Source organism: Rosa rugosa, chromosome 1, assembly GCF_958449725.1.
Source record: "Rosa rugosa chromosome 1, drRosRugo1.1, whole genome shotgun sequence".
Taxonomy (NCBI): Eukaryota; Viridiplantae; Streptophyta; class Magnoliopsida; order Rosales; family Rosaceae; genus Rosa; species Rosa rugosa.
The window spans coordinates 46,427,923-46,454,485 of NC_084820.1; the positions used below are offsets into that span (position 1 = coordinate 46,427,923).

At 37.1% G+C, this 26,563-nt stretch overlaps 3 protein-coding genes across 4 annotated transcripts; all 3 read right to left on the reverse strand.

The window, feature by feature from the left end:
• Nucleotides 1–13,053: 13,053 nt before the first annotated feature.
• On the reverse strand, nt 13,054–16,015 carry LOC133738910 (O-fucosyltransferase 13). Of its 2 annotated transcripts, none has more exons than XM_062166592.1 (6): nt 15,796–16,015; nt 15,579–15,658; nt 15,174–15,244; nt 14,981–15,069; nt 14,463–14,684; nt 13,054–14,079 (listed from the first exon to the last, which is right to left on the reverse strand). In XM_062166592.1, the coding sequence occupies exons 1-6, from the start codon at nt 15,921–15,923 to the stop codon at nt 13,347–13,349; spliced, it is 1,323 nt and encodes a 440-aa protein (XP_062022576.1). In that variant the 5' UTR covers nt 15,924–16,015; the 3' UTR covers nt 13,054–13,346. The 2 variants fall into 2 exon arrangements, with proteins under 2 accessions (XP_062022576.1, XP_062022582.1); XM_062166598.1 differs by having other exon boundaries at nt 15,174–15,278; nt 15,796–15,857.
• Nucleotides 16,016–17,032: 1,017 nt separating this feature from the next.
• Nucleotides 17,033–19,527, reverse strand: LOC133738926 (pentatricopeptide repeat-containing protein At1g52640, mitochondrial). Its single transcript, XM_062166610.1, has one exon. It carries the CDS (start codon nt 19,466–19,468, stop codon nt 17,891–17,893), a length of 1,578 nt encoding a protein of 525 aa, XP_062022594.1. The 5' UTR covers nt 19,469–19,527; the 3' UTR covers nt 17,033–17,890.
• A 1,472-nt stretch (nt 19,528–20,999) lies between these two features.
• LOC133725126 (uncharacterized protein At2g34160-like) lies at nt 21,000–24,322 on the reverse strand. Its single transcript, XM_062152256.1, has 5 exons — nt 24,094–24,322; nt 23,756–23,804; nt 22,327–22,389; nt 22,178–22,242; nt 21,000–21,265 (listed from the first exon to the last, which is right to left on the reverse strand). Exons 1-5 carry the CDS (start codon nt 24,223–24,225, stop codon nt 21,161–21,163), a joined length of 414 nt encoding a protein of 137 aa, XP_062008240.1. The 5' UTR covers nt 24,226–24,322; the 3' UTR covers nt 21,000–21,160.
• Nucleotides 24,323–26,563: the final 2,241 nt, after the last annotated feature.

Genomic DNA, 26,563 nt, shown 5'->3' on the forward strand with positions numbered 1-26,563 from the left:
TCTTTGAATCCCAGAAAATAGCCAAACTAACAATTAAATTCTCATTCTCATAAATCCCATATCCCATCTCATAAAACCTCTCAATTCATCCTTAACAACAAGTTGCAACCACAAACTAAACATTAGTGATAGCCCAAAATCAACAGCAACTGACCAATTCCTCATCGGATTTCAGAAATTTGATGTTCCTGGCCGTCGATTCAGTTGATCTTCACTGATCGAAACCAATCAGAGCTTCTCGCAGATCACAACCAAGTCGGAATCATCCGAAACGAGGCGATCATCATCAGCAGCGACGCCGCCATCCCTCTGTTCCTGTCGCCGGCGTAAGAGCGCTTGGACGAGGCGGACTTCTTTGATGCCTTGAGGAGACGATGCGGGAGCTCATCGCCAGCTTACGGTACTTTGCACATCAGACCTCTGTTTTGGGGTTATTCTATCCTACAGTGGCGTCATTGTAATATTAACAAAAAATTGTTCAAATTTGTAATTGCGGATGAAACACCAGGAATTAAGCCTGCTTTATTTTCTTTGGGCCCGGGCTCCTTGTCCATATTTGTATAAAACTTACAAAAGGTGGGTTTTCTGTTTTTCAATCTTTGGTCTGTTACTTATATGTAATTTTCTATTTTTTTTTTTCCTTGATTCTTATCCTTTTCTTATAGAGAAATTTTATTAACAAATTACATATAAGTTATTGACAAAAGATGACTTAACAAATACATCCACTAAAGATTGAATTAAACATATAAGGACTAAATCTTACAAATAAGGACAATGTGCTCTCCACTTGCCACATGTCATGAGTTAATTTACTTTTTTATCCTTAACTACTTCTTTTGACTTCTAATCTCTTTACAAGGATTAAATTTTACAAATAAGGACAATCTACTCTCCACTTGCCACATGTCATGATTTAATTTATTTTCTTATCTTTAACTATTTTTTTTTTACTTTTAATCCCTTTATATTACTTTTTTTTTTTTTAGAATAATCAATTTATGTTATTTATTTTTTTCTGAGAATAATTCATTTATGTTACTTTTTTTTTTCTGAGAACAATTTGTTTATGTTACTTTTTCTTTTTTTAAGAACAATCCGTTTATGTTACTCTTTTTTTTTTTTGAGAATAATCCATTTATGTTAAATTTTTTTCTTCTGAGAACAATCCGTTTATTTTACTCTTTTTTTTTCTTGAGAATAATCCCTTTATGTTACTTCACAAAACCTCACTCTCCTACTACTCTTATCTCATCGCCTAATCCTGTTACTGCACTCATACTCGTCCAGTTCTGCTACTGCACTCGTGATCGCCTAATCCTGCTACTGCACTCGTGATCGCCTAATCCTGCTACTGCACTCGCTGCATTCATTCTCGTCCAGTTCTGCTACTACTGCACTCGTGATCGCCTAATCATGCTACTGCACTCGTCCAATCCTGCTACTGCACTCGCTGCACTCATACTCGTCCAGTTCTGCTACTCGTGTTCTGCTACTGCACTCGTGATCGCCTAATCCTGCTACTGCACTCGTCCAATCCTGCTACTGCACTCATACTCGTCCAGTTCTGCTACTGCACTCGTAATCGCCTAATCCTGCTACTGCACTCGTCCAATCCTGCTACTGTACTCATACTCGTCCAGTTCTGCTACTGCACTCGTCATCATCTAATCCTGCTACTGCACTCGTCCAATCCTGCTACTGCACTCATACTCGTCCAGTTCTGCTACTCGTTTTCTGCTACTGCACTCGTCATCGCCTGATCCTGCTACTGCACTCGTCCAATCCTGCTACTGCACTCATACTCGTCCAGTTCTGCTACTACACTTGTACTCGTGTTCTTCTACTGCACTCGTCCAATCCTGCTACTGCACTCGCTACACTCATACTCGTTCAGTTCTGCTACTACATTTGTTTCTTTTCTCCTTAACTCATCTAAAACTTCAAAGATTATGCTTGGGTGAAATATAAAATGATTGGATCAACGTAAATGTCAAGGTTTTCCTCGTTAGTTGCAATTGAGTTCATTAGATTACAGGTTAATATATTAGTTTTACTACTCTCTTCCAATTACGAGAAACTCTGAATGATAATCCCTGGGTAAGAATTTGACATATCATTGACAGTAGCAGGACCAGTATTAGGAGCAGTAGCAGTAGTAGTAGCAGGAGCAGGATTCTTTTTCTTCTTTATTGTTGAACGTGTCTTTGGTTCAATAGCAGCTTCATTTGCAATAGTGGTAGCAGGAGCAGTAGCCAATTTGAACCATAAACAATGAATATCATATCATTAACATAAACCATAAACTATAAAGTAGCAGATCAATTCAATTTGAACAGTAGCAGATCATATCTTTGAAAGCAGTCCGATCATATCATTGAACCAAATAACATATCATATCACTGAACAGTAGCAGATCATATCATTGACATAAACTATAAACCATATAGTAGCATATCAATTCAATTTGAGTAGTAACAAATCAATAATAGTGGCAGATCCAGCAACTGAAAAACATATCATTGACATAAACTATATAGTAGCATATCAATTCAATTTGAATAGTAGCAGATCAATAATAGTAGCAGATCCAAGAAAACAACAACTAGTCACCCATCTATTCCATCAACAATAGCAAAACCCATAATAACCTTTCATTATAAATATTCTACATGATCATCCATGCATCTAAAATTTAGAAGGCATATTCATCAAACCTGAGTACAAAACATCAGATTAAACGACAAAAAGTTAGAATCCAAACCATTTTACATATCTTCAACATTAAGAACTCGATTCAATGCACACTAGACAATACATCAAAATTGATAGTTTAAGATTTGAATATTAAAAAGAACGTGGGGTGGCTTCAGCATAAAAAAAAATTACTAATAATTTCAGACATCACCTGCCCCACTCATTTAAGCTCCTATCATATAAACAATAAACAAATGATGATGACGACTATTACCCATCAAAAATAAATGGTGACAAAAACCCTGACCTCTGCTCTAATTAAAATAACAAAACAAAACCAGAAATCGGCGAAACAGACAAATCGGTAGCAGATAGCAACAAGGAATTAATAAAATAAGCAGGAAGATTTTGACTTCTTCGTATTCCGGCATTGATACAGAGCTATCTAACAGCGATAGATTCAGATCGAAATCGGAGTAAGAATTATGAATCGTTTCTCCTCCCTCTCCTTCTACACCCCTCCTCCCACCTCCTCGGCTGGTTCTCCGGCCGCCGCAGAACCCACCTCCGACCCACCTTCGAATTCACTATGATTCAAAGATGAAAACCTGCATTTTCGAGACCGTTTTAAATGTCGCTACTGATTTTTCATGAAATCGAAGCAAAAACCATGAACGAGATTCAAAATCTAACCAAACTTACCGATTGTTTTGCTGGAAATCAAGACGGAGAGTATGTTGACTTGATTTCTTGGGTTAGTTCTTCGTCGAATTTGACTTCTGCTACTGATTTGATACCATTTCGAAATTGTAGGGTTTCAGATTTGGGAACGATACTCTCTGCTACTGTTTTGGGGTTTCTGATTTGATAACCGGCCCGGGTATTGGGTATTTGATTCACTCAGTGGCATGTGCGTAAATTTTTTATCAAATTGAGCATTTTGGTCATTTTGCATTAAAATTTGGAGTCAGACCTGCTTCATTTGGTTTTTGGGCCTGGGCTCCTGTCCTTATTTGTATAAATCTATTTGAAGGTGGGTTTTCTGTTTTTACATCTTTGGTCTGGTGCTACTGTGTAATTTTCTAAAATTTTATTCACACACCTCTAAATACTAAATACACATCCCTTTTTTTACACACCTAACATCACATTTTATGGGTAAGTTAAATTACCAAAAAAGATATTTATATTAACAATAAAGAAACATAGTTGGAATTAAGAAATATATGTAGTTTTTTTTTTCCAAGTCTACCGCAGATGGATATCATGAATTTGATTCTCAATAATTTAGCATGCATGGAATCGAGTCTTCTTATCAATCTAGTTTCAAAAATGTATTAATTGTCCAAATGATATGGACAAACAAGAGCAAGTGAAAACCATTGAAAAATTCCTCAAGAACTCTTGTGATGTGTTGTTTTGTTTCGCTCCAATTTCATCATCAGTAGTTCACAAATCTCAACAATTGGCATATGAATATTGTCTTGGTCAAGTCCTCAATGACAAGCAATTCCCCATTGGCATTTCAGTATGTTCAACCCAACAAGTGAAAAGCAATTAAAACATTCTTTGGATGCCATTGTATTAACTTTAGTGATGACCATGTGATTTACCGAAACTCTCACATTGAGCCATTGAGGAATTGATGCTAAGTCTTCTAGTGTAATATGTCATTCTTTGGGTCTCGTTTTTTTTTTTCAACTGCAGCAATGCAATAGGTAGTCTCTCTTGTATAAGAAAAAAAAAAAAAAAAGGTAGTCTCTTATCAGATATTTATCTCAATTTATTTCAGCAAAAAAAAAAACAAAAGGATATGTATTTAATGAAAAGATATTGTGTATTGTGAATGAGGATAGTTTAGGAAGTTCGGGATTGTGTTTCTAGTAAAATATTAAAATAAAAAAGTTAATAGATTGTGTATGTATTAAGTAAGAGATCGATGGAATAAAATTTCTCTTTCTTATAAGGCAAAGAAAGAGAACGGAGAATTTCAGATAAAAAAAAAAATAATTGGATTAATTAAAATGAAAATGAAAAGATTGATCAAAAGACTCGTTTATTTGCCCAGTACCATTTGGTCTAGTGGCATAGTCTCTCCTTTGTAAGTGGGAGGTTGTGAGTTTGACTCACTAAATACTAGTTGTAGCATTTGAGTTATTTATTTGATTAAAAAAAAAAAACTCGCTTATTTCTCCAACTTCCAAATATACAAACAAACACAGAGAAATTGCACTTTCTTTTGTGGTATATATTAGGATTAAGCTAATGATGTGCCACATCATTTGGTATAGTTTTTTTTTGTATACTTTTTTGGGGTCTCAAGCATTTTCCCTTTTCTTATTCGTTTGCTTGAGTAGAAAATATCGCAAAGAAAAGAGACCTTGGAATTTTTTTCAGGGCTCTAATTTTCTTTATTCTGGGTTTAATCTTAAAAGGTCGGTGTGCTAGGTAGTTTGCTCTTTTGTGTAGTGCACTCTAAGTAACGATTTTTACTGTCGACCCCAAGGGATGTGTAATTACTGTACTGCTTGTTGAACTATATAATTGATAACCTTTACGCTAAAAAAAAAAAAAATCAAGTGAGAAATCTTGAGGTAATGCCTATTAAAGTACTCACTCACAAGGTAGCTCTAACTTTAGTTCGATTTTTCTACCCACAAATTTGTAACATTAAAACCTTGCTTGGTAAAGTATAAAGTGCTTAAAAATACTTCCTAAAATCAAACAAGGGTGTGGCTAGTGTCACCCTACCATTTTCTTAGTTTAGCCTCTGAACATTTGAATTATTGAAAGACTATATTATCCAAGTGCGAAATGACTAATAAGTACACTAAATACATAACTAATTAATTAAATACAAAGGCCATTTAAATTCTCATTGGATAACATTAATTTTCATCTTCTCCGCTTAAATATGAATTTTGTTAAAGGAAAAACATATTATGTGCCTTCGTCAAAGCGACTGACGGAGAGGGAATCAAGGAATCAACAATATATTACCATCAATCAGCAAGGATTACGGATCAATCAGTATTTAAAGTAATTGATATTTCCGTTGTAATTCTATCCCTATATAAAGGGACTATGAAATGAAATGAGTAAACCAATTCCAATTTGTCATTTTACTTTTACACGTTATCAGCACGCTCAGAGCCAATAGTCAAGAAAAAAAAACTCTAGTTTTCTAATTTCTTTCCGTCGAAAAAAAAATCAAAACCCTGAGAAGAATTTTTTTTCTTCTTCTTTCCTGCCGCCACCAACCAAAAAAAAAAATTTAATTAATTAAATTCTAGTCCAGATCGGCCTCCACCCCTGCACAGTCCAGACCGGCCTCGTCCACGCCTGCAGCACAGCCGCGTCGGCCTCACCTTGCAGCAGCAACCCATCCCGGACCGGCCTTACCTCCCTTCCTGGCCTCTTCCTTCTGCAGCCTGCAACACACAGCCAAGAATCTCTTCTTTCTGCAGCCACTCATCTGAAAATCAGAAAGAAGAGAGCAGAAGGAGGAAGACGAAAAAAAAAACAGTCAAGAAAAAAAAAAAACGTGACCCGGGCCAAAGTAAAGACCCGGCCCAAAATAAAAAAAAGCAGGCCTCTGCTGCCCAAACAAAAAAAGGCCTCTGCGGCCCAGAACAGAAAAAAAAAAGCAAAGGTTTTGTGGCCCCTGCAAGAGAAAGCAGCCCAGTTTTTTTTTTCAAGCTAAAAAACATCGCTATACACGCCTGCATCAACACGCGGTTGCGCTAGGATTGCTTTATTTTCTCCAAACCAAGTATGTTCTCTTTTATTTATTTAATTTCATACTATGGTATATTTAATTGTTTATAATTAAAATTTTTTGAGCATGCTATATTATTGCTTATTATATATGTGATATATATTCGTGGAATCTAAAACATGTGAATTTCATTTATGTGATATATATTTTATTGTTTATGTTATGAAATTTTGAGCATGTTTTTATTTACGCTTATATAGATTATGCCTACGCATGCTTTGTACTATGCTATTGTTTACATTTTATTTTATGTATGATATATTATTGTTATTATTATGTGTAGTATATAATTTGTTGTATATTTGTGAAATTTGAGCATGTCATGTAGTTTATTTTTATATATGCTATGTTTAAATGTGCTATGGTTATTTTTAGAATGCAACATATACAATCCGCTTTGCCATGATAATGAAAATTCATGCGCATTATACACACACACTTACCGTGATAAAACATTTTCACATAGCATCGAAAAAAATGTGACCATTACGAATCTTGGTCTTGAAATCTAATTCATATGTTTGGAAAATAATTCATGTGGATGTCTTTATAACTGCGTAATTTATATATTCCCTCTTGTTTATGTAGATGGTTGATCCAACTTGACCTGAATTTGACATCTTGGACTCAGAAGGACTTGAGTACCTGTATGACCTCGGAAATTTGTTATTAATCCTAAATGTTTCCTGGGATTAATAAGTTGTTCGTTTGTACGATTTCGTGGTTCAAGTGTGGAGTGGAATTATTTTCGGACGAATAATTATTCGAAGTGCACGTTTTAGGGGGTTCACAAAGGTTGACTTTTTATAAGTTAGGTTTCTGCGGAAACTTCCTTCACGAAAGTTGTAGAGCGCGTCAATACGAGTTCGTGGACATGTGGAACGCGAGAATCGGAGTTCGTATGAGAAAGTTATGAGCGATTGAAATTTGGGAAATTTCTATAAATAGCGAAAATTCCGGATTTTTCATAAAATTCCGGATTTTTCATAAAATCCCAAAATTTACAGTTTTTGCGTTTTGGCCCCCGGCTTTTCTCTCTTTTCTCTCCTCCGCGCCTCCTCAGAACCGTCGGGTCTCCATCGACTCGACCCATGTTTTCCGGCTCCGTCGCGCGTCCTCCAGCCGCGGACCCGGACCAGACCGACTCGGCTCAGCCTGATTGTCCTCTCTGCGGTGTCAGCTCGCCCCGCCGTCGCCCCCAGACTGAGATCGAAGACCACTGTTGAGCCGATCGGACCCGGCCGGAAAACCTTTTTTCCGGCATCCCCTCAACGATTGGTTGACATTTTTGGAATCGTCTCTTCCTCCTGATCATCCTCATACCTACCTTGTAGGACGATTTTGAGTGTAGAGTGGTAGATCAAGGTTTGAAGTTTTCGACGTCCCTAATTCGATCTAGGATCTGATCAGACGCACGAGAGTGATCTAACTTCCAGGCTTGATCTAGGACGATCTAGACCGAATCTCACTTAGCTCCAGGTATGAAAGTGGCTCTCCCTTCATTTTGAACAAGTCTGTAGTTGATGACTTTGGCATCGGAGGTGGTTGATCCGGCGTTGACCGCCGTGGTTGACCACAATCTGAACCACCGCTTGTGGCGGCGCGTGGTGGCGCGTCTGGCCTTATTTTTGTGTTCTGTTTTCAGTTTATGCATCTACGCATCGATACGATCGTTTTGATATATTATAAGGTTATTTTGGAGAAAGTTGATGCATGTTAGAGTTTTAGGGTTTTCGATTCGTTTTGGTTTTTGATCCGTGAGGAGTTGGCCGTCCGATCGACTTGTAGTTTGATTTATTGATCGTATGACTGTCCCAATGACTTTGTGTGGTCATGGGCGATGATCTGACCGTTGGATCATCGTTTAAGTGTGTTATGAATCAATTGCTAAGTTAGAATCGTATTTGTTTAGGTGATTGACGGTTTTGTTTGGGCGGACGGTTGTGATTGTGATTTTGAGCTGTATAGAAGACGCAGCTGGATTAGAGGTGAGTAAATCTCACATGGTTCATTTACGAACCGAGTTACATTATTATTCGGTTTAATCATTAGTTGTGAAATCGTTTTCAGAAATAAATATTTGTTTTAAAATTATATGAACTTGATCGTCAACGGTTCATAGGTAAGTAAAATGAGGTTTTGATATAAAATGATTTTCGAGTGGTTAATTTATAAAACTATAGTTGGTATTAGTGGTCATTCCTGCGTGAATGACTACGTATATATATATTTACGTGGAATATATATATGGATGGTGTGGAGTTGGGATATGTATATGTTTGATGATTATATTGTTGAAAGAGTTATTTGGAGTTGTGATGTGACAATTGTGAGTCAGAAGGTTTCAGTGGTAAACCTGGGTTTATTCTGAGGACCAAAAGGTCCAAAGTTTGAAGGTTACAGTGGTAACCTGGATTTCTATTCTGAGGGCCAAGTGGTCCGAAGTTTGAAGGTTACAGTGGTAACCTGGATTTCTATTCTGAGGAGCGAAAGGTCTGAAGTTTGAAGGTTATAGTGGTAACCTGGATTTCTATTCTGAGGACCGGTGGGTCTGAAGTTTGAAGGTTACAGTGGTAACCTGGATTTCTATTCTGAGGACCGAAGGGTCTGAAGTTTGGTCGTAAGGTTGAACCTCGGCAGAGGTCACAGGTTACGATTCAGTTGAGCTTGAGTCTGTCGTAGTTCAGAGAAGGTTTTTGGGGTTTTTCGTTTGTGTTTACGTGAGATTGGGATTTCTATGAATTCAATTGTTTTCTTTAAATGTAATCTCCTGAACTAAGTTATATGCAGGGATTACCGCTTTTTGTATTGTTTGTTTTTATGTAATCTCCTGAACTAAGTTATATGCAGGGATTACTGTCTTTTGAATTGTTTGTTTTAATGTAATCTCCTGAACTAAGTTATATGCAGGGATTACCGCTTTTTGTATTGTTTGTTTTAATGTAAATTCCTGAACTAAACTCTATGCAGGGATTTATATGATTTCTTTTGTTTGTTTTCATGTGATCTCCTGAACTAAGTTTCTATGCAGGGATTACTGATTTTGCTTAATTCTTATTGTGGGTACAGTTGTGTGTTGTGATCTGTAGTGATTGGGAAATGAGTTGTGAGGTCATCGTTTTGACAAATGTTTTATGTTGAAGGGAAGTGAGTGTGATTTGTCGTTGTGATGATATGATATGATATGAACTTGATGTTTGGTTGTGTTTTGTTGAATTAAGTATTGTTGCTTTAATTATCTCACGAATTGAGAAATTATAAGCATGAGTGATTACTCATACGGGCTGAAAAGCTTACCGGGTTTGTTGTTTACATTCCCGGTGCACTATTCTATGGTGTAGGGTTTCTTGTGCAGGTTAGAATATCGGGTGATCGTTATCGAAGTTGAGGTGGACTTTCCGTCACGTGGTGCAGAATGGCGCTTTTACTTGTAGTCTTCCGCCGTGTAGTGAGTTTGTGAGAGTGGTTACATGTTGAATTGATATTCAGTTTAATTTGTAAACTATTGTAATGTAATATGTGACTCTAAAGAACGAGTCGGTATTGACATTGTGAGTTTAGTTTGTTTGTTGCTTAGTTTAAATGAAAAAATTTCTATGTGTGTTTTCTTGTGTTTGTTCTCGCGTTTCGGATTTGAATTTACTTATTCAAAATTCGGGGCGTGACAGTACCATCGTTGGGTTTCCGATGTAGAAATTGCTTTTGTGGCAAAAGACTACACTGCCACCATTACCGATGCCAAAGATGATGAACTATCTAATAAGGTGAAAGCAAATGCTTTAATGTTTCTGAGGCGACATATTGATCCTAGCGTACACTGGGAGTACCTTCAGTTGAAGACACCCAAAAAACTGTGGGATGCCCTTAAGGGACGTTTTAGGAACATTCATGACACTTTGCTCCCAGAACTGGCTGTTCAGTGGAATGGAATCCGCATTCTTGACTATAAAAAGGTCAATGACTTCAACAATGACATGTTGCGCTTAAAGGCACGTCTCCATTTCTGTGGAAGGGAAATCACAGAAGATGATATGATCTACAAGTCTCTTTCCACCTTTCCTACTTCAGCGCTTATACTAGCGAACCAGTATAGGCTGGAGTATGACAACAAAAGAATCACAACCTTCAATAAGTTGATCAGCCTACTGCAAGTGGCTGAGAGGCATAATGAGGTTCTCTTGAACAACAATACCAGGCCCATTGAGACAAAGAAAATTCCCGAGGCTAATTATGGAAAAATGAAAGGTGGAAAGAACTCCAATGTAAAGGGGTTTAGACGTGCTGATCTCTACCCACGTGGCAACAACGCACCAAGTGGCAAGGGACATGGGGGTCGTGGTATGGGCCGTGGAGGCCCTCCCAATGTATGGAGCAGAGATGGTGGTGTTGGCCCTAGTGGTCATGGAAACAAGGTGCAAAGGGCACCTAAGAACCCTTCAGTCAAACAGGATAAGCTTTTCAGCCCGGTAATGTAATGATAAAGTACCTTCCTACACATGATGTAATGATAAAGTACCTTCCTACACATGACGTAGGACTGTAGGAGTAGGTAGGTACTTTATCAGTACACGACGTCAATTTTTGACACTAAAATGTCCATTATGCCCTCATTTCTTTTTTTTCTTTTTTTTAATAAATTTTGTTTTTTCTGTTATTTTTTTTTCCTTCGTTTTTTCTGTTATTTTTTTTTCTTCCTTCGTTTTTTTTTTCCTTCGTTTTTATCTCTTTCTTTCTTTTCACATGACTAAATATTGGCTGAGTTACAAATATAAGCTGTAGGACCATTGGAGGGCAAGGGCGGCGTTGGAAGCGAGGGAGTGAGCCCGGAAGAAGGAAGAAGAAAGAGATAAAAACGAAGGAAAAAAAAAACAGAAAAAACGAAGGAAAATAAATAACAAAAAAAAATAACAGAAAAAACGAAGGAAAAAAAAATAACAGAAAAAAAATTTATTGAAAAAAAAGAACTGAGGGCATAATAGACATTTTGGTGTAAAAAATTGACGTCGTGTACTGATAGTGGGTCGAGTTTCAGATTTCGTGTACCGAAATGTTTGGTTTGGAACTTTATGTATAAGAATTATTAGTGGCCTTTACTGGGTGAACTGTTTGCGAAATTTTCCCTTTTATTTATGTTGTTCGAGTTGGTAGTTCAATAGATGATATACCGTGAACAAACCATGTGGTGAAAAACCATGCATGCAAACTAACTTTCTTTGGAATGCCTTGTTGGGAGAAGTGATTTGAAGTAGCTAGAAGAAAACGACACCAGAAAACACAATATGGTTTGCAAATGATTCCATGCACATATATTTCACAGGTGAGGCTCTAATCAGTTGTTTAAAATGAGGATTGAGGACTTCATGAGGACATTGAAATTAACGGTTGGATGACATATGTGTTATAGAATTAAGATTTCAACTAAAATTGAAACCACTGATCCAACCATTAATTTAAAGTTCCTCATTAAGTCCTCACCAGAGCCTCTCCCTATATTTCACTTCCAAAAAAAAAAACAAAAAGTCTAATGTCTTTAAGTCACTTCAATCACACGGATTTCAATCCATCTGTTATTTATATAATATTAGCCTTTATCAAATCATTAACTTCTCCACAAGCACTTAACCGAGTATTAAAAGACTTTAAAATATCGCATTCCAAGAAAAAAGAGGAAAAGCAAGAAGTGGAATTTGATGCCAGTACCATGTCCACAATTCTAATATTTTGCAATTTTGAATCTTCTTAAGAGTCTTGTCTGAATTTGCAGGACACAGTTCTTAAGATGGAGTGCTGCCGAGCTTCTGGAATTGCAAGACAGGTTGTTACAGCAATTTGGTTCATTTTCAATTACGTGGTTCTTGTATTCGCCCATGGCTTAGGATGGCTTTTCGTCAGATTCTTGGGAAAGAAAAAAAAAACATTGCTCCCCTCAAGTAATATCACATTCAACCATGAGTCTTAGAGGTTTTTTAAAAGGGCTATAATTGACTTGCAGGAAAGTGAAGCTGGACGGAGGGCTCGAGTATGTATGGCATCCTGCATGATGGTGAAAGAGCAAAAAGAGGTTGAAAGGGGAGACGGGAAGGAAACAACTGCTTACATTTACTTTCCATTTTTTCCTTTAATTTGTTTGATGAGGGATTTATCTTGTTTATAAGGATAATAAGTGTCTTTTATTTTTATTTAGAGTGCAAAGGCGTGATGGCCTAGCCTCCTACTGGGTTCCAGCCATCAAAAAAAAAATAGAAAAAAAAATCAAATAAGCATCACTCCTACATCTATCATGAAGGGGCGTAGAATTTTATTATTTTTCTTTCATAGTTGTGTAATGATAAAGTACCTACCAACTCCTACAGTCCTACGTCTATGATGAAAGGGGCCTTTTATTATTTTTCTTTCTTAGTTCTGTAATGATAAAGTACCTTCCTACACATGATGGAAGGGGTTTCTCTTTCTTTGATGTGTAACAATGAGTTTCCTTTCTACATTCTATGTTTGAAGGAGGATTTTCTGAATTTCAATCTTCTAAGCTATGTATACAGAATAGTAATTGATTTAAACTACATATATAAAAACCAAACGATTGCAAAACAGAATGGTTTCAGATATAATGATTTCAATGCCCACTTGCTGACTTAGAGGGACAGAAAGGGTAAAAAAAAATGTATAACGTCAGCACGAGGGGATAACTCAGTAACACAATGTACTTAATTGAACATTCAAGTCCTACCAAATTCCTAGGGAGTATAGACAGATGCTAAGACAGATGAATTGAACTTCTTGGATGGTAAATTAGTACCAGCAGTTACACCAAAAGCATTTGAAATAAAAATACAACAGAAAGGGGAAAAAAGTATCAAATTGACACCTGAAATCACAATTTGAACTCACAGAAGCAATCAGGCAAAGCAGATCCTCTTCCCATGACAAAATCATCTCTATGAGTCTTCCATAGGGCTTGCATCAATTCCTTCCCTATCAAACCTTGAGACGTGTACTCTGCAAAAGCTCTTCTGCTTAAGAAAAGAGTCTTGTACAAGCCATTATAAGCTCGCATTGCTGCAACCATCTTATCCATATTTCCAAAATATGTTGCTATATATGAATCACTGTTAATAGACACATAATAATCCAAAGCAGCTTTGGTGTTCCCATGCATGCTTTTGAAATCCTCCCCACTAAGTAGGCTAGACTTGGTAACTACATTTGTGTAAACAGATGTTAATCCTTCAATTTCCATCAGGCCATCCCCAGCTGCAAGATAAATGTTTGTGTTGGTTGGGATGGAAAGCACTTGGAGTATGAATGCTGTCTCATTAGGTGTAAGAGGACATTTCCCTCGTTTCCTCCAAATTTGGGCAAGCTCCCCAGTCCAAGGTTTTCTATCACCTTGTGCTGCCTTAACAGCTTCAATGGAGGCAGGAGAAAGGTATGGGTATTCACATTGACTGTAGGCTACCATATCAGGCTCAAAACGAAGGTGAAGTGACAGAAAAGGTTTAGGTATGGCTTCAAGAAGCTCAGAAGCCTTCTTCTCCAGGGCTTTCGTGAGGCGTAATGCACTGTAACATGCTTGACAAAGGGCAGCTTTTGCAAACTGAGGATACCTATATAATGCAGAAGACCAAAAGGTATAAGTACGAGATTGCTATTGTAAGATGAGAAAGCTCAGTCTGTTATCAGAAGTTCAAAGCCTTATTTGTACACGGTGAGTGATGCAAAAAAAAATTATATAAAATAAAAATAAAATAAAGAAAAAGAAAGAAGTATTGATACAAAAAGAAACACATAATGAATAACTTTCAAATCCAATCTCAACTCCGCAAGCATCCTCCACATGACAGATCAAACAACAAAAACTAACTTTCCTAAGTTAACAAACTAACCTATAATTTGTATCTGACTTTTAAGTTGATGAAGCTATGGCCACAATAATTGACCTCCATAAAACAACCAGAAAGAAGAAAAGGAAACAATGTACGTGAAATACCTATCCCTTCTTTGGCTCATTGCTGGTGTGATGGATATATAATGATGTTCTAATAAAGACGGAAGAACATTTTCAATATAATCAAATTGGCCTTTACGTTTGCTGCAATCTACACGGAAGGGTTCTTTTGATGCAAACTCATGTGGTAACTCTTTGACAACTCTGATAAAGCCATTCAATTGTTGAATGAAGTAGTCAACATCAAAGACGTCTGCAAAACCACTGAAGTCAAAACAAAGTGTTACAGAAGGATATTGCTTGAACGAACACAAAAAGAAAAACTGTCATTCGTCCAAATGAGTGGTGTAGTTATTGGTCTCCATATGAGGTCATATAAACCAGATCCATCAAGGGAATGTTCAGGAATAGCAAGAAACTCTATGTTTGACAGATAATGTACTAAATTTTCTTTTCATCAAACCGTTTAAAGAGACACCCTAGTTAATCAAGGTTTTAAGAATCACGAAAGGTGAGATTCCAGAAATCAAATGGCAAGACGATATATAAACAACTAGTACCTTGATTCATTCCAATAAGCAGCCACCTCAAACTTTGGCAGAACAAGGGTTGCATTTAAAAGACGGGCAATACCGACCCCATCACACAACTGCACTCCACATAATTCATTTGACATGCTTAGCAAAGTGCCAACTTAAAACAAAGCAATTTTATAAAATTAAAAATAAAGGAAGAAGAAGAACAGAGAGATACATCTCTTCTCATCTGATTAAGGCCACCATAGCAATCCACTCGAATGAATCCATTACTCTTTGATGGCAGAGCTGCAGCATTTCAACAAAAAACCAACGCAAGTGTCTGCAATGATTGTCAATTAAGTTCGACTCAGAATATCAAAAATTATTCCAGTTTTAACCTTTGCTTTGCATTCACATTTTCACATAACAAACAAATTTAAAATGCATTTAATTAAATTAAGTAGTTCCGGAAACCACAAATCGTTCTGGGATAACCTTCAAATTGCATCATGCAGATAGATATTGCATTGCTTACTCTATTTCCTATTGTGTCAACTCAACAAAATCATTCTCGACATTTTTTTACATAAACCTATGGCGAAGGAAAGCATGAATGAAAACAAAGTAAGTTGGAAATTACCGGTGAGATGTCCTTGTAGCCACCACTTGCAAGGTCTCCACTCTACGATCCTCCCAACACTCCATATATCCAATTTTCTTCTGCATTCATAAACACAATCAGATCAGAAACCTGTGCTTTTACTCAGTTTTGAATCTAACTCCTTTGCTGCTGAAACTAATTGAAAAAAAATTGAAGAAATAAAAGGAAAGAGGAAGAAGAGGTTGGAAATCCATACTGGGGTGAAGCAAGAGAGAGAGGGGATTGGTAGAAAGGCGAAGTCGGGGAGAAGACAAGGACGGCGAGGATGAGAGAGAGAGTGACCACCACTACGGTGAACACGGGCTTCACTGAAATCACCGCCATTTCATCTCTCGATCTCGATCTCGATCTCGATCTCAATCTTGTTTAAGCGGCCTCGCAAATTTGAGCGGAGAAGAAAGAAACGCCCTGTTGGATCTTTAAGATCCAGGATATTAAACTATACGAGGCAGGCAGAGACGGTGATCTGGAACGTGGACCGGACCCATTGCAGACCGGTTTTTTTTTTTATAAATTAAAAGTTCCGGTTTAAGTCGTTTATTTTCTGAAAAAGAAAAAAAAACTAATTAATTATACCCACCATTAATTGGTTTAAATGTTCAACAGTATAAGTTTCTCTTTTATAAGATCCCAAGTTCGACTCTCATAGTCTTTATACTAGTTGTAAAAAGTTCTTTTTTTTTGAAATAGGGTCAGTACGGCTGCCCTCAAGCCTTGACCATTAATGAAACCTCAGAATACATGGGGGGATATGAGACCTAAACCCCAAAATACAATAAGCATAGAGAGAACATCCTAGATTAAAACCGGGATTCTCCACAAAATCTATGTAAAAAGTTCTTTTTTAGATGGTGCATTATTTTTGTTTTCGTGCGGCTAAATTACTCTAACATTTGATTTTGTAGTATGACATTTTTTTTTTCAACAAAATTTTAGTTAGACATCTCTCTCCCTTGATATAGAAAACAAATTACTCTTTGAAGGCCACACAATAATTTTTCATTATGTATTATCTGCATATAATAATTTTGTGTATACGATTGTGATTATTCTATAATCTCAAATTATCACGTGACATTGTCATATGGTGAAATTTCGGCAAACACGCCTAAGAAAAAAAAAAAAGGAAGAAAAAATTATGTACAGTAATCCAATCGAGAGCAATTCTTGACCACATGGGTTAATCAAGTTAACCTAAACTACAGACAAGAATGAATGTCTAAGACTATATAACAGTAAACAACATAGAAAACTTTTTATCGGGTAACTCAACTGCTGCTGCACAAGCAACTAACAGCTACAATTGTGAAAACACTTCCAAGTACAAGTTTCGAAATGGAAATCTTATATCAGAGAATTCAATGCCAGAGAATCAGAAGTTGGAAATTTCCTGGAGTGTGTCCACAACCGTGTACTTGGTGAAGCATGGATCGTGAAAATTTTTCTTATCATCATCAATTCCATTCCACATGAAGTGTTACATTAGTTCAGAGACAAATTGAGCAACCAGTGCTCCTTCAAAATTGCCTATAACATTCTAAGTGGCAATCTCAAGATTCATGTTTAGCATCCCTCCCAATTCATCCTTTACGTCGGCAATAGACAAGATGATACTGCAAGTATTCAGTCTGAACATAGTAAATAGAAATCAGCTTTTCCCACAACTTATTCCACAAGTAAAAACTCCAAAAATTCAATTCACACAATATAGGAGCAAGTTACTAACACCTTCTGATACACCTAACAGAAACGGGAAGCTAATGACAGAACTTTCCAGCGTCTTAGTGCAGTGACCTGAGCCATGTAATCGTGCAAAGTATGTAATGTGGTTCAACAACAAAAATAAAAACACTAGTATCTAATTTTAGCACCGTCCAAGGGAATTAGAATCACACACAATTACAGATGGAAAACCACGCAGCTAAATATCATGGATAAGCAATAACAATCGATGCCTTTGTGATGGAATCAAAAAACCATCATAAGCTATAAACTGACAGCAGCACTGCCCACAGCAGACAACTAGTAATGGTAACTAATTACTTACGAACAGAGGTATCTGTACCCATAATTTGCTTCTTCAAGTGCTGGTTTCACACCACCTGATTATGAATTCCAGAATAAAATCCTCAATAACAAAGGTATATACGATGGTCTATATGAAAATGTACATTGAGCATGTCTACAATAAAAAGCAAGAGAAATATATCTATATTGTGATCGAGACAGCTCTCTTCAGACTCAATTAACTGCTTCAAGCAGACCCGCCAGTCTTGGATTGTTGCACCCTGTCAGTCACTTTCAATGTCAGTGTACTCACTTCTCGATCTTACAGAAGCTTTGTTCCCTCTCAGAACTTTTGCGAACTCTTGTATTGAGCAAGAAGTGCTTTGCTCCATCTTACTAGCAAGTATTTCAATGTCATCAAGTAGCCCCAAACCCAAAAGCCGGTTTCTCAACATCTCCACAGTAGAAGAGTATGGTGGTATACCTTCATCAATCATTATCTCAAAGTATTTACATGCCTCCTCTAGTTTGTGTTTCTTTTTGCACAAACCATGAATCATGACAGAATATGTTGAAACAGAAGGATAAAAGCCTCTCTTCCCCATACTCTCCCACACTTCAGTTGCCCTATCAAATCTTCCGATCCTGATCAGCAACTTTAGTACCATATTGTAAGTATGTCGATCTGGCATGCAGTTATCCTTTTCCATTCTAGATAACAACCTAAGAGCCTGATTAACTTCACAATGATCACAATGATAAGCTTGGATTGCATTGTAACTCCATTCATCCGGCTTAACTCCCATTTCAATCATTTCATCCAAAAGTTCATACGCCTCTTCCACCTTTTCATTCTTACACAGCTTCTTGATGATACAATTGTAAGAATACACATTAGGCAAAAGATTATATCTCTTCATCCTATCAAGCACACTAAAAACTGAATGAATATCATTCGCTTCGCAATATGCCCGAATGAAAATCGAGTATGTACCAGCATCTGGCTCAACTCCTTTTGAACCCATCGCCCGAAATATCTTATAAGCCTCATCCACATTCCCACCTTTACACAAAGCCTCCAAATAACTATTATATGCAGGCACATCAACCAAACACCCTCTCTCAGTCATTTCATCGAACAGCTTGCGTGCATTATCCGAATCACAAATGTCTCCCCAACCCCTCATCAAAATGCTATAAGTTTTAGCACCCAACTCAAACCCACTCTTGACTTTATCAAAAAACTCCTGGGCATGCTTGACATGCTTTCTTTTACATAATGTATAGAGAAGCTGATCAAGATCATGCACACTAGGCTTGACTCCAAACTCAACCATTCTATTAAAAGCTCGAATTGCATCACGAGGCAAATTAGCTCTACTGTAAACTCTAAAAATAACCCAGAATAAATCTGGGCTAATCTCACAACACTTGGACTCTCTCATTTCAATGAGAAAATCCCACAACAGAGCAAATTGACCACTACTCCCCAAGATATCAACCAAAATGTGATGGCTTTCATCACTGTGTTGAAAACCCGGAATTGTTTTTGCCCAGAGAAAGAATCTGTGGGCTGAGAACCCAAGATTTTTGCAGCGTTTCAGAACCTGTTCAACCAAGTTTGGAGATATTTGGGTGGACCAAGAGTTGAGGGAAAGCTCCAAGTCGTGGTGAGGGTTTCTGTGGTCGCTGAGAATGCGTGAGATTTCGTTAACCAGGTGAGGTAATTGTGGAGATGGTGGGTTTTGGTGGGTGAGAGATGAGAAAGGGTGGAAGGGAGTGTTGGGTTTGGTGGGTCGGAGAAGAGAGTTGAAGAAAGAGTGAAGGGTTTTGGGTTTAGGGGTGACAGATCTAAGTGACATTTTGAGAAGATTAAAACGTTCGAGAGAAAACGAGAAATGCACAAATATATAGAGTGACCCAGCTTGTACATTCAACTGATTCAAGAGTTACCATTACGTTTACGTCCCATTATATTTACAGTGACTGGGTCACTGGGTGACAAGACCAGAAGATGAACAAGTGAAAACAGAGATCACAAAACATGCAAGCAACTTAACAAAACAACATAATCATGAATTCATGATTATTATGAAGATTGCATGTCTGCATTGTGTGATCTTGGTATCACGTGCTGTTGATGGGTAAATAGTTTGTGAGGAAGAGAGTCTATATAGGATGATCTTATTTCATTAACAATATAGACTCTGTGAGGCTCAATCAAAATGAAATCTAGCTCTTTCTATCATATACTCTGTATCTACTATCGATCAATTTAAAGAACAGATGATCGGATTTTAGATGTGGTCGAAAGTTGAAATAATTTTGGGTTGTTCTATAAGCTCTCACGATACAGATTTGGTTAGTAAATTTTGGTTTATATTTTTGGATTCCTTTAATTGAGCTTATTAAACTATTAGATTCTTGAAAGTTTGTTGTGATTTGGCTTATATTTTGAAATTTATATTTTCAATCAAATAGTTTCAAAAATTTCGGGACAGTGGAGTATGCCAAAAGATGAAGCAAGTACAAATACAAAAATTAAGAAAACTCATTTTTACTGTAATGAAATGGCTCAACTGATTAGAATTATTTCATGATTAAAGTTCGTATTCAATAAGATATTTGATCTATTACACCCAATAGACATTATCTTTTTAAATAGTTTCCAGAAGTAGGAGGCTATGCTATATGAGCGAGGAGAGTTGTTAAAGAAAAAACAATTGAATTAAATCAGCTACCCATTTCACTAATTGTTAAAGAAAGAAATAAACTAGACGGATTCAATTAGGGTAGTTACCTCTATGTGAGTCTAAAAACAGCCAGTATACCATGTTGAATGTAGCATAGCTAGCTTCTTAATAAACAATATGACAAACATTACAAACTGTATGTGAATATGAATTGTTGCATTGCTTAAAAGAACAAGCATAGACAAGTCTGTATTCATCCAATTATTACAAGCACTTGTAAATTGTTTAGATCGTTTCTAATTTTGTTTTATTAGTCTAGACTTGTGTTCTTTCTTCTTTTCCTCTCTGAATGTTCCGAGTGTGGTTGCAATTTTCATTTGCTTCTATCTATTGATGGGTCCAATAAACTTCTTTGCGGGAACATGTAAAATGATTGGGGATAGTTGAATTCTGTTTGCTAAAACAACCTAATTCCTTTTGTGTAAGGCACAAATACAACAGATTAGCCTGATTGAACCTCAAATAAATGAGTCCATCTCTCAAACAAATTACTGCCACTTTTATGGTAAAAAAATTTTGGCCAAAACTTTTATGGTCAATTAGGGATTCCATTTGCTACGACTCCCATCTCTCCAACCATATAAAAGAGAAAGAACAGTCAGTTCACATCTTTAATCTCATACTAGGTGCAGCACAAATATGGAGCAAAAAGAAGTTACATGCATACAACAAATGCCTTTCTTCATACATATTCTACAATTCAAAAATATACTAGAGCAAAATTTATTTCAATAACCAATGTTAGAGTACATAATTCAAGCCAAACAGGGTTTAAAAGAAGCCTCAAACAAGGAACTTCTTTCAGCTTTGCTCCTCAGCCTCTGCTGCTGCTGCAAGTTCCCTCTCCTCAGCAGCTGCAGCCATCAAGTCATCGAAATTTGCTGTCTTCCCAAGCAAGATCTCAATCTACAACCCAAAAACAATAATAATCAATAAATAACAAAATGGAAATTAACGGTTCTATTTTTATTCAAGATACAGGCAGAATAAGACTCAAATTTCCAAAAGGTACTATTGAAACTAGTCTGGTCATGGATGTGAGAGGGTAATGTGCTGTAGTGGGCAACCTTAGACTCTAGGTTCCTTTGCGATTTTAACTGAAACATCATAAAGGTTACTCCAACAGACTAGCTAAATGAAAAGCTAAAATAGCTTTGTGAACAGTAGCCAGTCAGATATATATAGAGGTTCAAGCAAGAGTTATACTTCAAAGCTAAATAAATCAAAAGTTTAGCTTGATAGGCGGGCCTAGTCCAGCTTCTAAAGACTATTAAACAATAAATAAGCTATAACAAATAACGAGCAGCTTGTTTGTTAGATGACACTTAATAAAGTTGGCTAGCTAAATCACTTTTTGAGAGTTTTTGAGTTAGAATAGCTTCCAATATGACTTCAACTGTTGAGATGCTCCAATTTACTATTCCAAAGCTGCGTAAAACCATGACAAGGGTGATTCCAACATAAAACTTGAAAAGACCCTATTTTAACTAGAAGGTCAAGAAGGTTCATCCAAATGGACTAACCTTACAGCTCAAATCGCTGAGTACACTGAAACATAAATACATGCGGTTTGCATGGAGCAAGAATGAAACAGAGTTTGTTCGTTCAAGTCCGAACAATATCATAATGTAAAACTATGTTGACAGATAAGACCAACCCAAAAAGTCAATGATCAATGCAAAAAGATTCTTCCACTCAAAACACCATAGTTTTCATATAGAGTGACTTAATTTTGAACAAGACCAACAGGACAAAATAAACGCAATCTCAGTTCCAAGTTAACAGGGAATTTCCTAATAGAATATCATATTCACATACCTTGGCTTTTTGGACTGGTCTCCCTCTAGAATCATCCTTTATGTCAACAGTTGATGTCATGATTTCTGCATAATATTCAAAAGAATAAATATGTTTGACAATTTGCTAATTGTTTTGCTGAAAGATTAAAAAAAAGTAGAAGTCTTTACTTTTCTCAACAGCCAGCCCATTGTTCTTGAGAATTTCTGCAATTGTGACAACTGTGGCAATAGCTGCAGCAGCACAATAAGAAATTAATCCATGCATAGAGCATTGATACCAAAGGAATATAAACTATGATCAAGAAAATATTCACTGCATCGATTCTGCCTACAACTAAATAATTGACTTATTTCAATATTCTTAGGTATTGTTCGAATCATGTGGAATTCACACTTCGTTATAGGCATGAAATTCTTTTGCCAAGTTTGTAAAGTGCAATAAAGAGGGGGATTCCTATGGATATCCAAAACCCCCTTGCTGGGTTTTATGTATACCTAATAATAATAAATGCATAAGAAAATACACTTATGTTTATGCTTCTAAATATATAAAATTTTCTTTGCTGTCTTAATAATCTCCATCCAACGTCTCCTACTGGAATGAGAATGCTATATTTCATGTGCTTCAAACAACCACTGGCATGGGGATGTATGGAATGCCTAGCATCTCCTCACACAAAAAATACTACCTTGAAGTATCCCTTCTAGTTTAACTTTCATTAATTTACTTCAGATTATCCCTCCTAAGCACTTGGTCTGTTCAACCCTTCCAACAAAGAAGATTTTACTAGAATCCTTATCTAGCTTTCCAGCTGAACATCAGTAATCTTTCTATGAGTATATTTCACAATAGTAGGTTGTCTAAACTCTCTCTCCCTATAGTATATCCCTATAGTAGTTGAGTAAGTAACCGCAGCCATACTAAGAAAGCATGCGATCCCCTAAGGTGGAGTACATTAACTTCCTTCATTAAAGTTTTAATAATCATCATGTGGAACATAAGTAAGGCAGCTAAAGCAATCGCCAAACTGGAAGGACTGACAAAAGTGTTCTTTTTCAGATAACCCACTACTAGTTAGAAGGTCATTAAAATACATTGGCTCAACATATTATCAATCTTCCTTCCAAAGGTTGCCAAATGTATTATCAACAATTGTAGATTCCAGCTTAATGTGGAACATAAGTTAGGCAGCTAAAGCAATCACTAAACTGGAAGGACTGACCAAAGCGTTCTTTTTCAGATAACCCACTACTAATTAGAAGGTCGTTACAATACAATGGCTCAAAAAATGATCAATCTTCCTTCCAAAGGTTGCCAAATGTACTATCATCAACAATTATACATTCCAGCTTAAGCAAACTATGACCGATAGATAGCAAATACTAAGTTGTGAACACTTGTAAAGTTCCCCCAAAGCTAAACTTGTCTAATAACATAGGATGAACCCTATCAACACCTAAATAAGCACATCACCAACTCATCGATTTTACAGACATCAATAATAGTAGAACTTAAATCAAATCCACACAGAGATCTACAAACACAGTTATTAGTGGTAGAACTTAATGAAATGGAAACAAGTGAGTGATGTAATACCCATTCCTAAGGCAGATAGCTCCACCTCATTGTACTGCTGCATATACCTCTGCGAACAGTTGATTCACAAAAACATGATTAATGAAACAATCGATTGAGAACAATGAACTATCACTCCAAAACAATTAAAGAAACAAAAGTTACAACTTCATTTATGTCAACCAAAAATTTCCCCTTAAATCCAGGTAAAGCTCAATTATCCCCAAATTAGTGAACTCGAAACTCAGCAGAAACAAAGCGATAAAGAGAAAAATAAGAGAAAACCCAGAAGCAAATCAACCCACAAAGCATAGCCACAGGCAGAGAAGAAAGAAAAGGGTTGAGATTGAGGTTTTTACCTTGGCAAGATTGACGTAGAAGAAGAGGGGCTTTTTGGTGTTCGAGACCTGAATTCGGTTCTTCTTGTGTGAATCTGAGTTGTTGATGGTGACGTTGTTCATAGCCTCGGTAATCTCTCCCACAGCCTCCATTGCAGTGAATCAATGCTTAGCTTCAAAACCCTAACCCTAAATCCCCTTTTTTGCTACTTACTGTTTCTGCTGCTCTTCTCTTATTTCTCAAATTGATTTCGGATATATATATGGGCTTAAACTGTTAAACGTGCTGGGCCCGAAAAGATAAGGGTACAAAAGTGGCAAGGGACAATTGCTCAAAGCATACGCATACAAGATACAACTAATTATTATTATTATTATTTAGCCCTAAAGCAGGATTCACTAATTGTGTAATATAAATTTATTTTTTTGGGCTTGTCTATTTTTTAGACAACAACAAACATGTTGTATAGAAACTGAAATTGAGAGGAAATCGCTGTGTATTCTCATTGATAATAGGGACCTCTTTATATAGAGGATTACGATGTATAGAATCCAAATCATACAAAGAAAGTAATCGTACATTAAATAGGAATCTAGATCCTTCTAATGTAACTCTATTACCACTAGGTCAAGTAACCTAGAGTTTGGGCTAAACACAAATTAGGGTTTACTTGAACACTCCCCCTTGTGTTGCCCAAACGCGGTGCTTCTCTCGTTGTCTCGTTAAAAACCTTGCTGAGTAACAAAAACCCAGTGGGACAAAAATAACCTCGGTCGAAAGGGAAAAAGAGCACAACACACCCTTCACGTTTCGAGATGAACATGTAGACATCTCCCCCTGATGTCTGCATCTCCCCCTGATGACTACGATCATGGGAGTTCAGATAATTTCAGCAAACGATGCATGTTTCTCGAAAGTGGAATTTAGGCAATGACTTAGTGAGCAAGCCTGCCACACTGTCCTCAGATTAAACCTAGTTCACTTTGATCTTGAGGAGAGTCTGTTGTTGCTGATTATGCTTGGCGTTGTCGCTTTTGATGTAGCCTTTGCTTTATTTGTTCAAAGCAAGCAGCATTATCCTAAATGCTCGTAAGCTCATCTATGGTAGACTTCAAACCACAATTGTTCGAACATGCGTAATTATGGATCCAATCCATATACATTCACGAACTACTTCGTGAAGAGCAATGATCTCTGCATTGTTCGAAGATATAGCGACTAAGGTCTGTTCTATAGACCTCCAAGATATCACGGTCTTTACCCATGGTGAACACTTAACCATTTTGGGAATAACCTTTGTGTGGGTCAGAGAGATACCCAATATCAGCAAAACATTCCAAAACACATGTCGTTTTGGGATGGGGATAGTGGACGCAGGCCAATGTTGGCGGCGATCCTGGTGTGTGATGGGTCTGAATCCATCATCTCTCTGTAGGGATAGAACAAGCCCATATCAATCGTACATCTCAAGTACCAAAAGATATCTTTTACACCAATCCAATGGCGTCGCGTTGGCGCAAAGCTATACCTTAGCTAACAAGCTCACTGCAAATGAGATGTCCGGTCTTGTGCATTGAGCTAAGTACAATAATGTGCCTATTGTACTTATGTAGGGCACTTCCGCCTCTAGCACATATTCGTCATCATCCTTCAGACGAAGAGGATCCTTTTCAGGATCAAGACTACGGACGATCATGGGGGTGCTTGAAGGTTTGACCTTGTCAAATGCCTAAGCATCTATCAACACGATGCTCAAGTTCCAAACCGAGACATAATCGTGTTCTCCCAAAATCCTTCATCTCAAACTCGGATTTCTAGTGTTCAGCGGTTTTCCTTAACTCTTTAAGGGCTTCTAATGAAGATCATGTCCAACATGAACCGCGATAAAATCGGAAACTTGTTATGGAAACGCGTGGGCATATCCCTTCCCAATCAAGTAGTCACTTTAGCGAGCGTTTCAACCTCATTGTAAACGCGCTCCGAGGTCTAGAGCCACTTGACTTTGGTAAATGAAGTTCACCATGAACCTTCATGTATATTCCATATCTAGAAATTGAAGTTCAATAATAATGAAGTTCACCATGAACCTTCATGCATTGAGCTGCATGTTCAGTTATTTGGAAACTACCAAACTGACAGGGTAGTGGAGTGCAATGACATCCATTACGAAAGAATATGTCTCATCGTAGTCGATTCCAGAGCGTTTTGTGAGAAGCCTTGCGCCATAAGTCGAGATTGCTATCTCTTTTTCTCATCACGCTTTCTAACGAAGACCCATTAGTCAATAGGTTTTATGTTAGGAGGTGTTTGCATTACTGGCTCGAAAACCTTCCTCTTCGTTAGAGAATCCAACTTAACCTGGATCGCGTCTTTCCATTTAGGCCAAATCTCTCTACGTTGGCATTCATTCATCAACGGAGCGTGGTTCGATATCATCTGACTCAACAAACTCATGTCAACGAAATGCGCAACTACATCATCAATTATGAT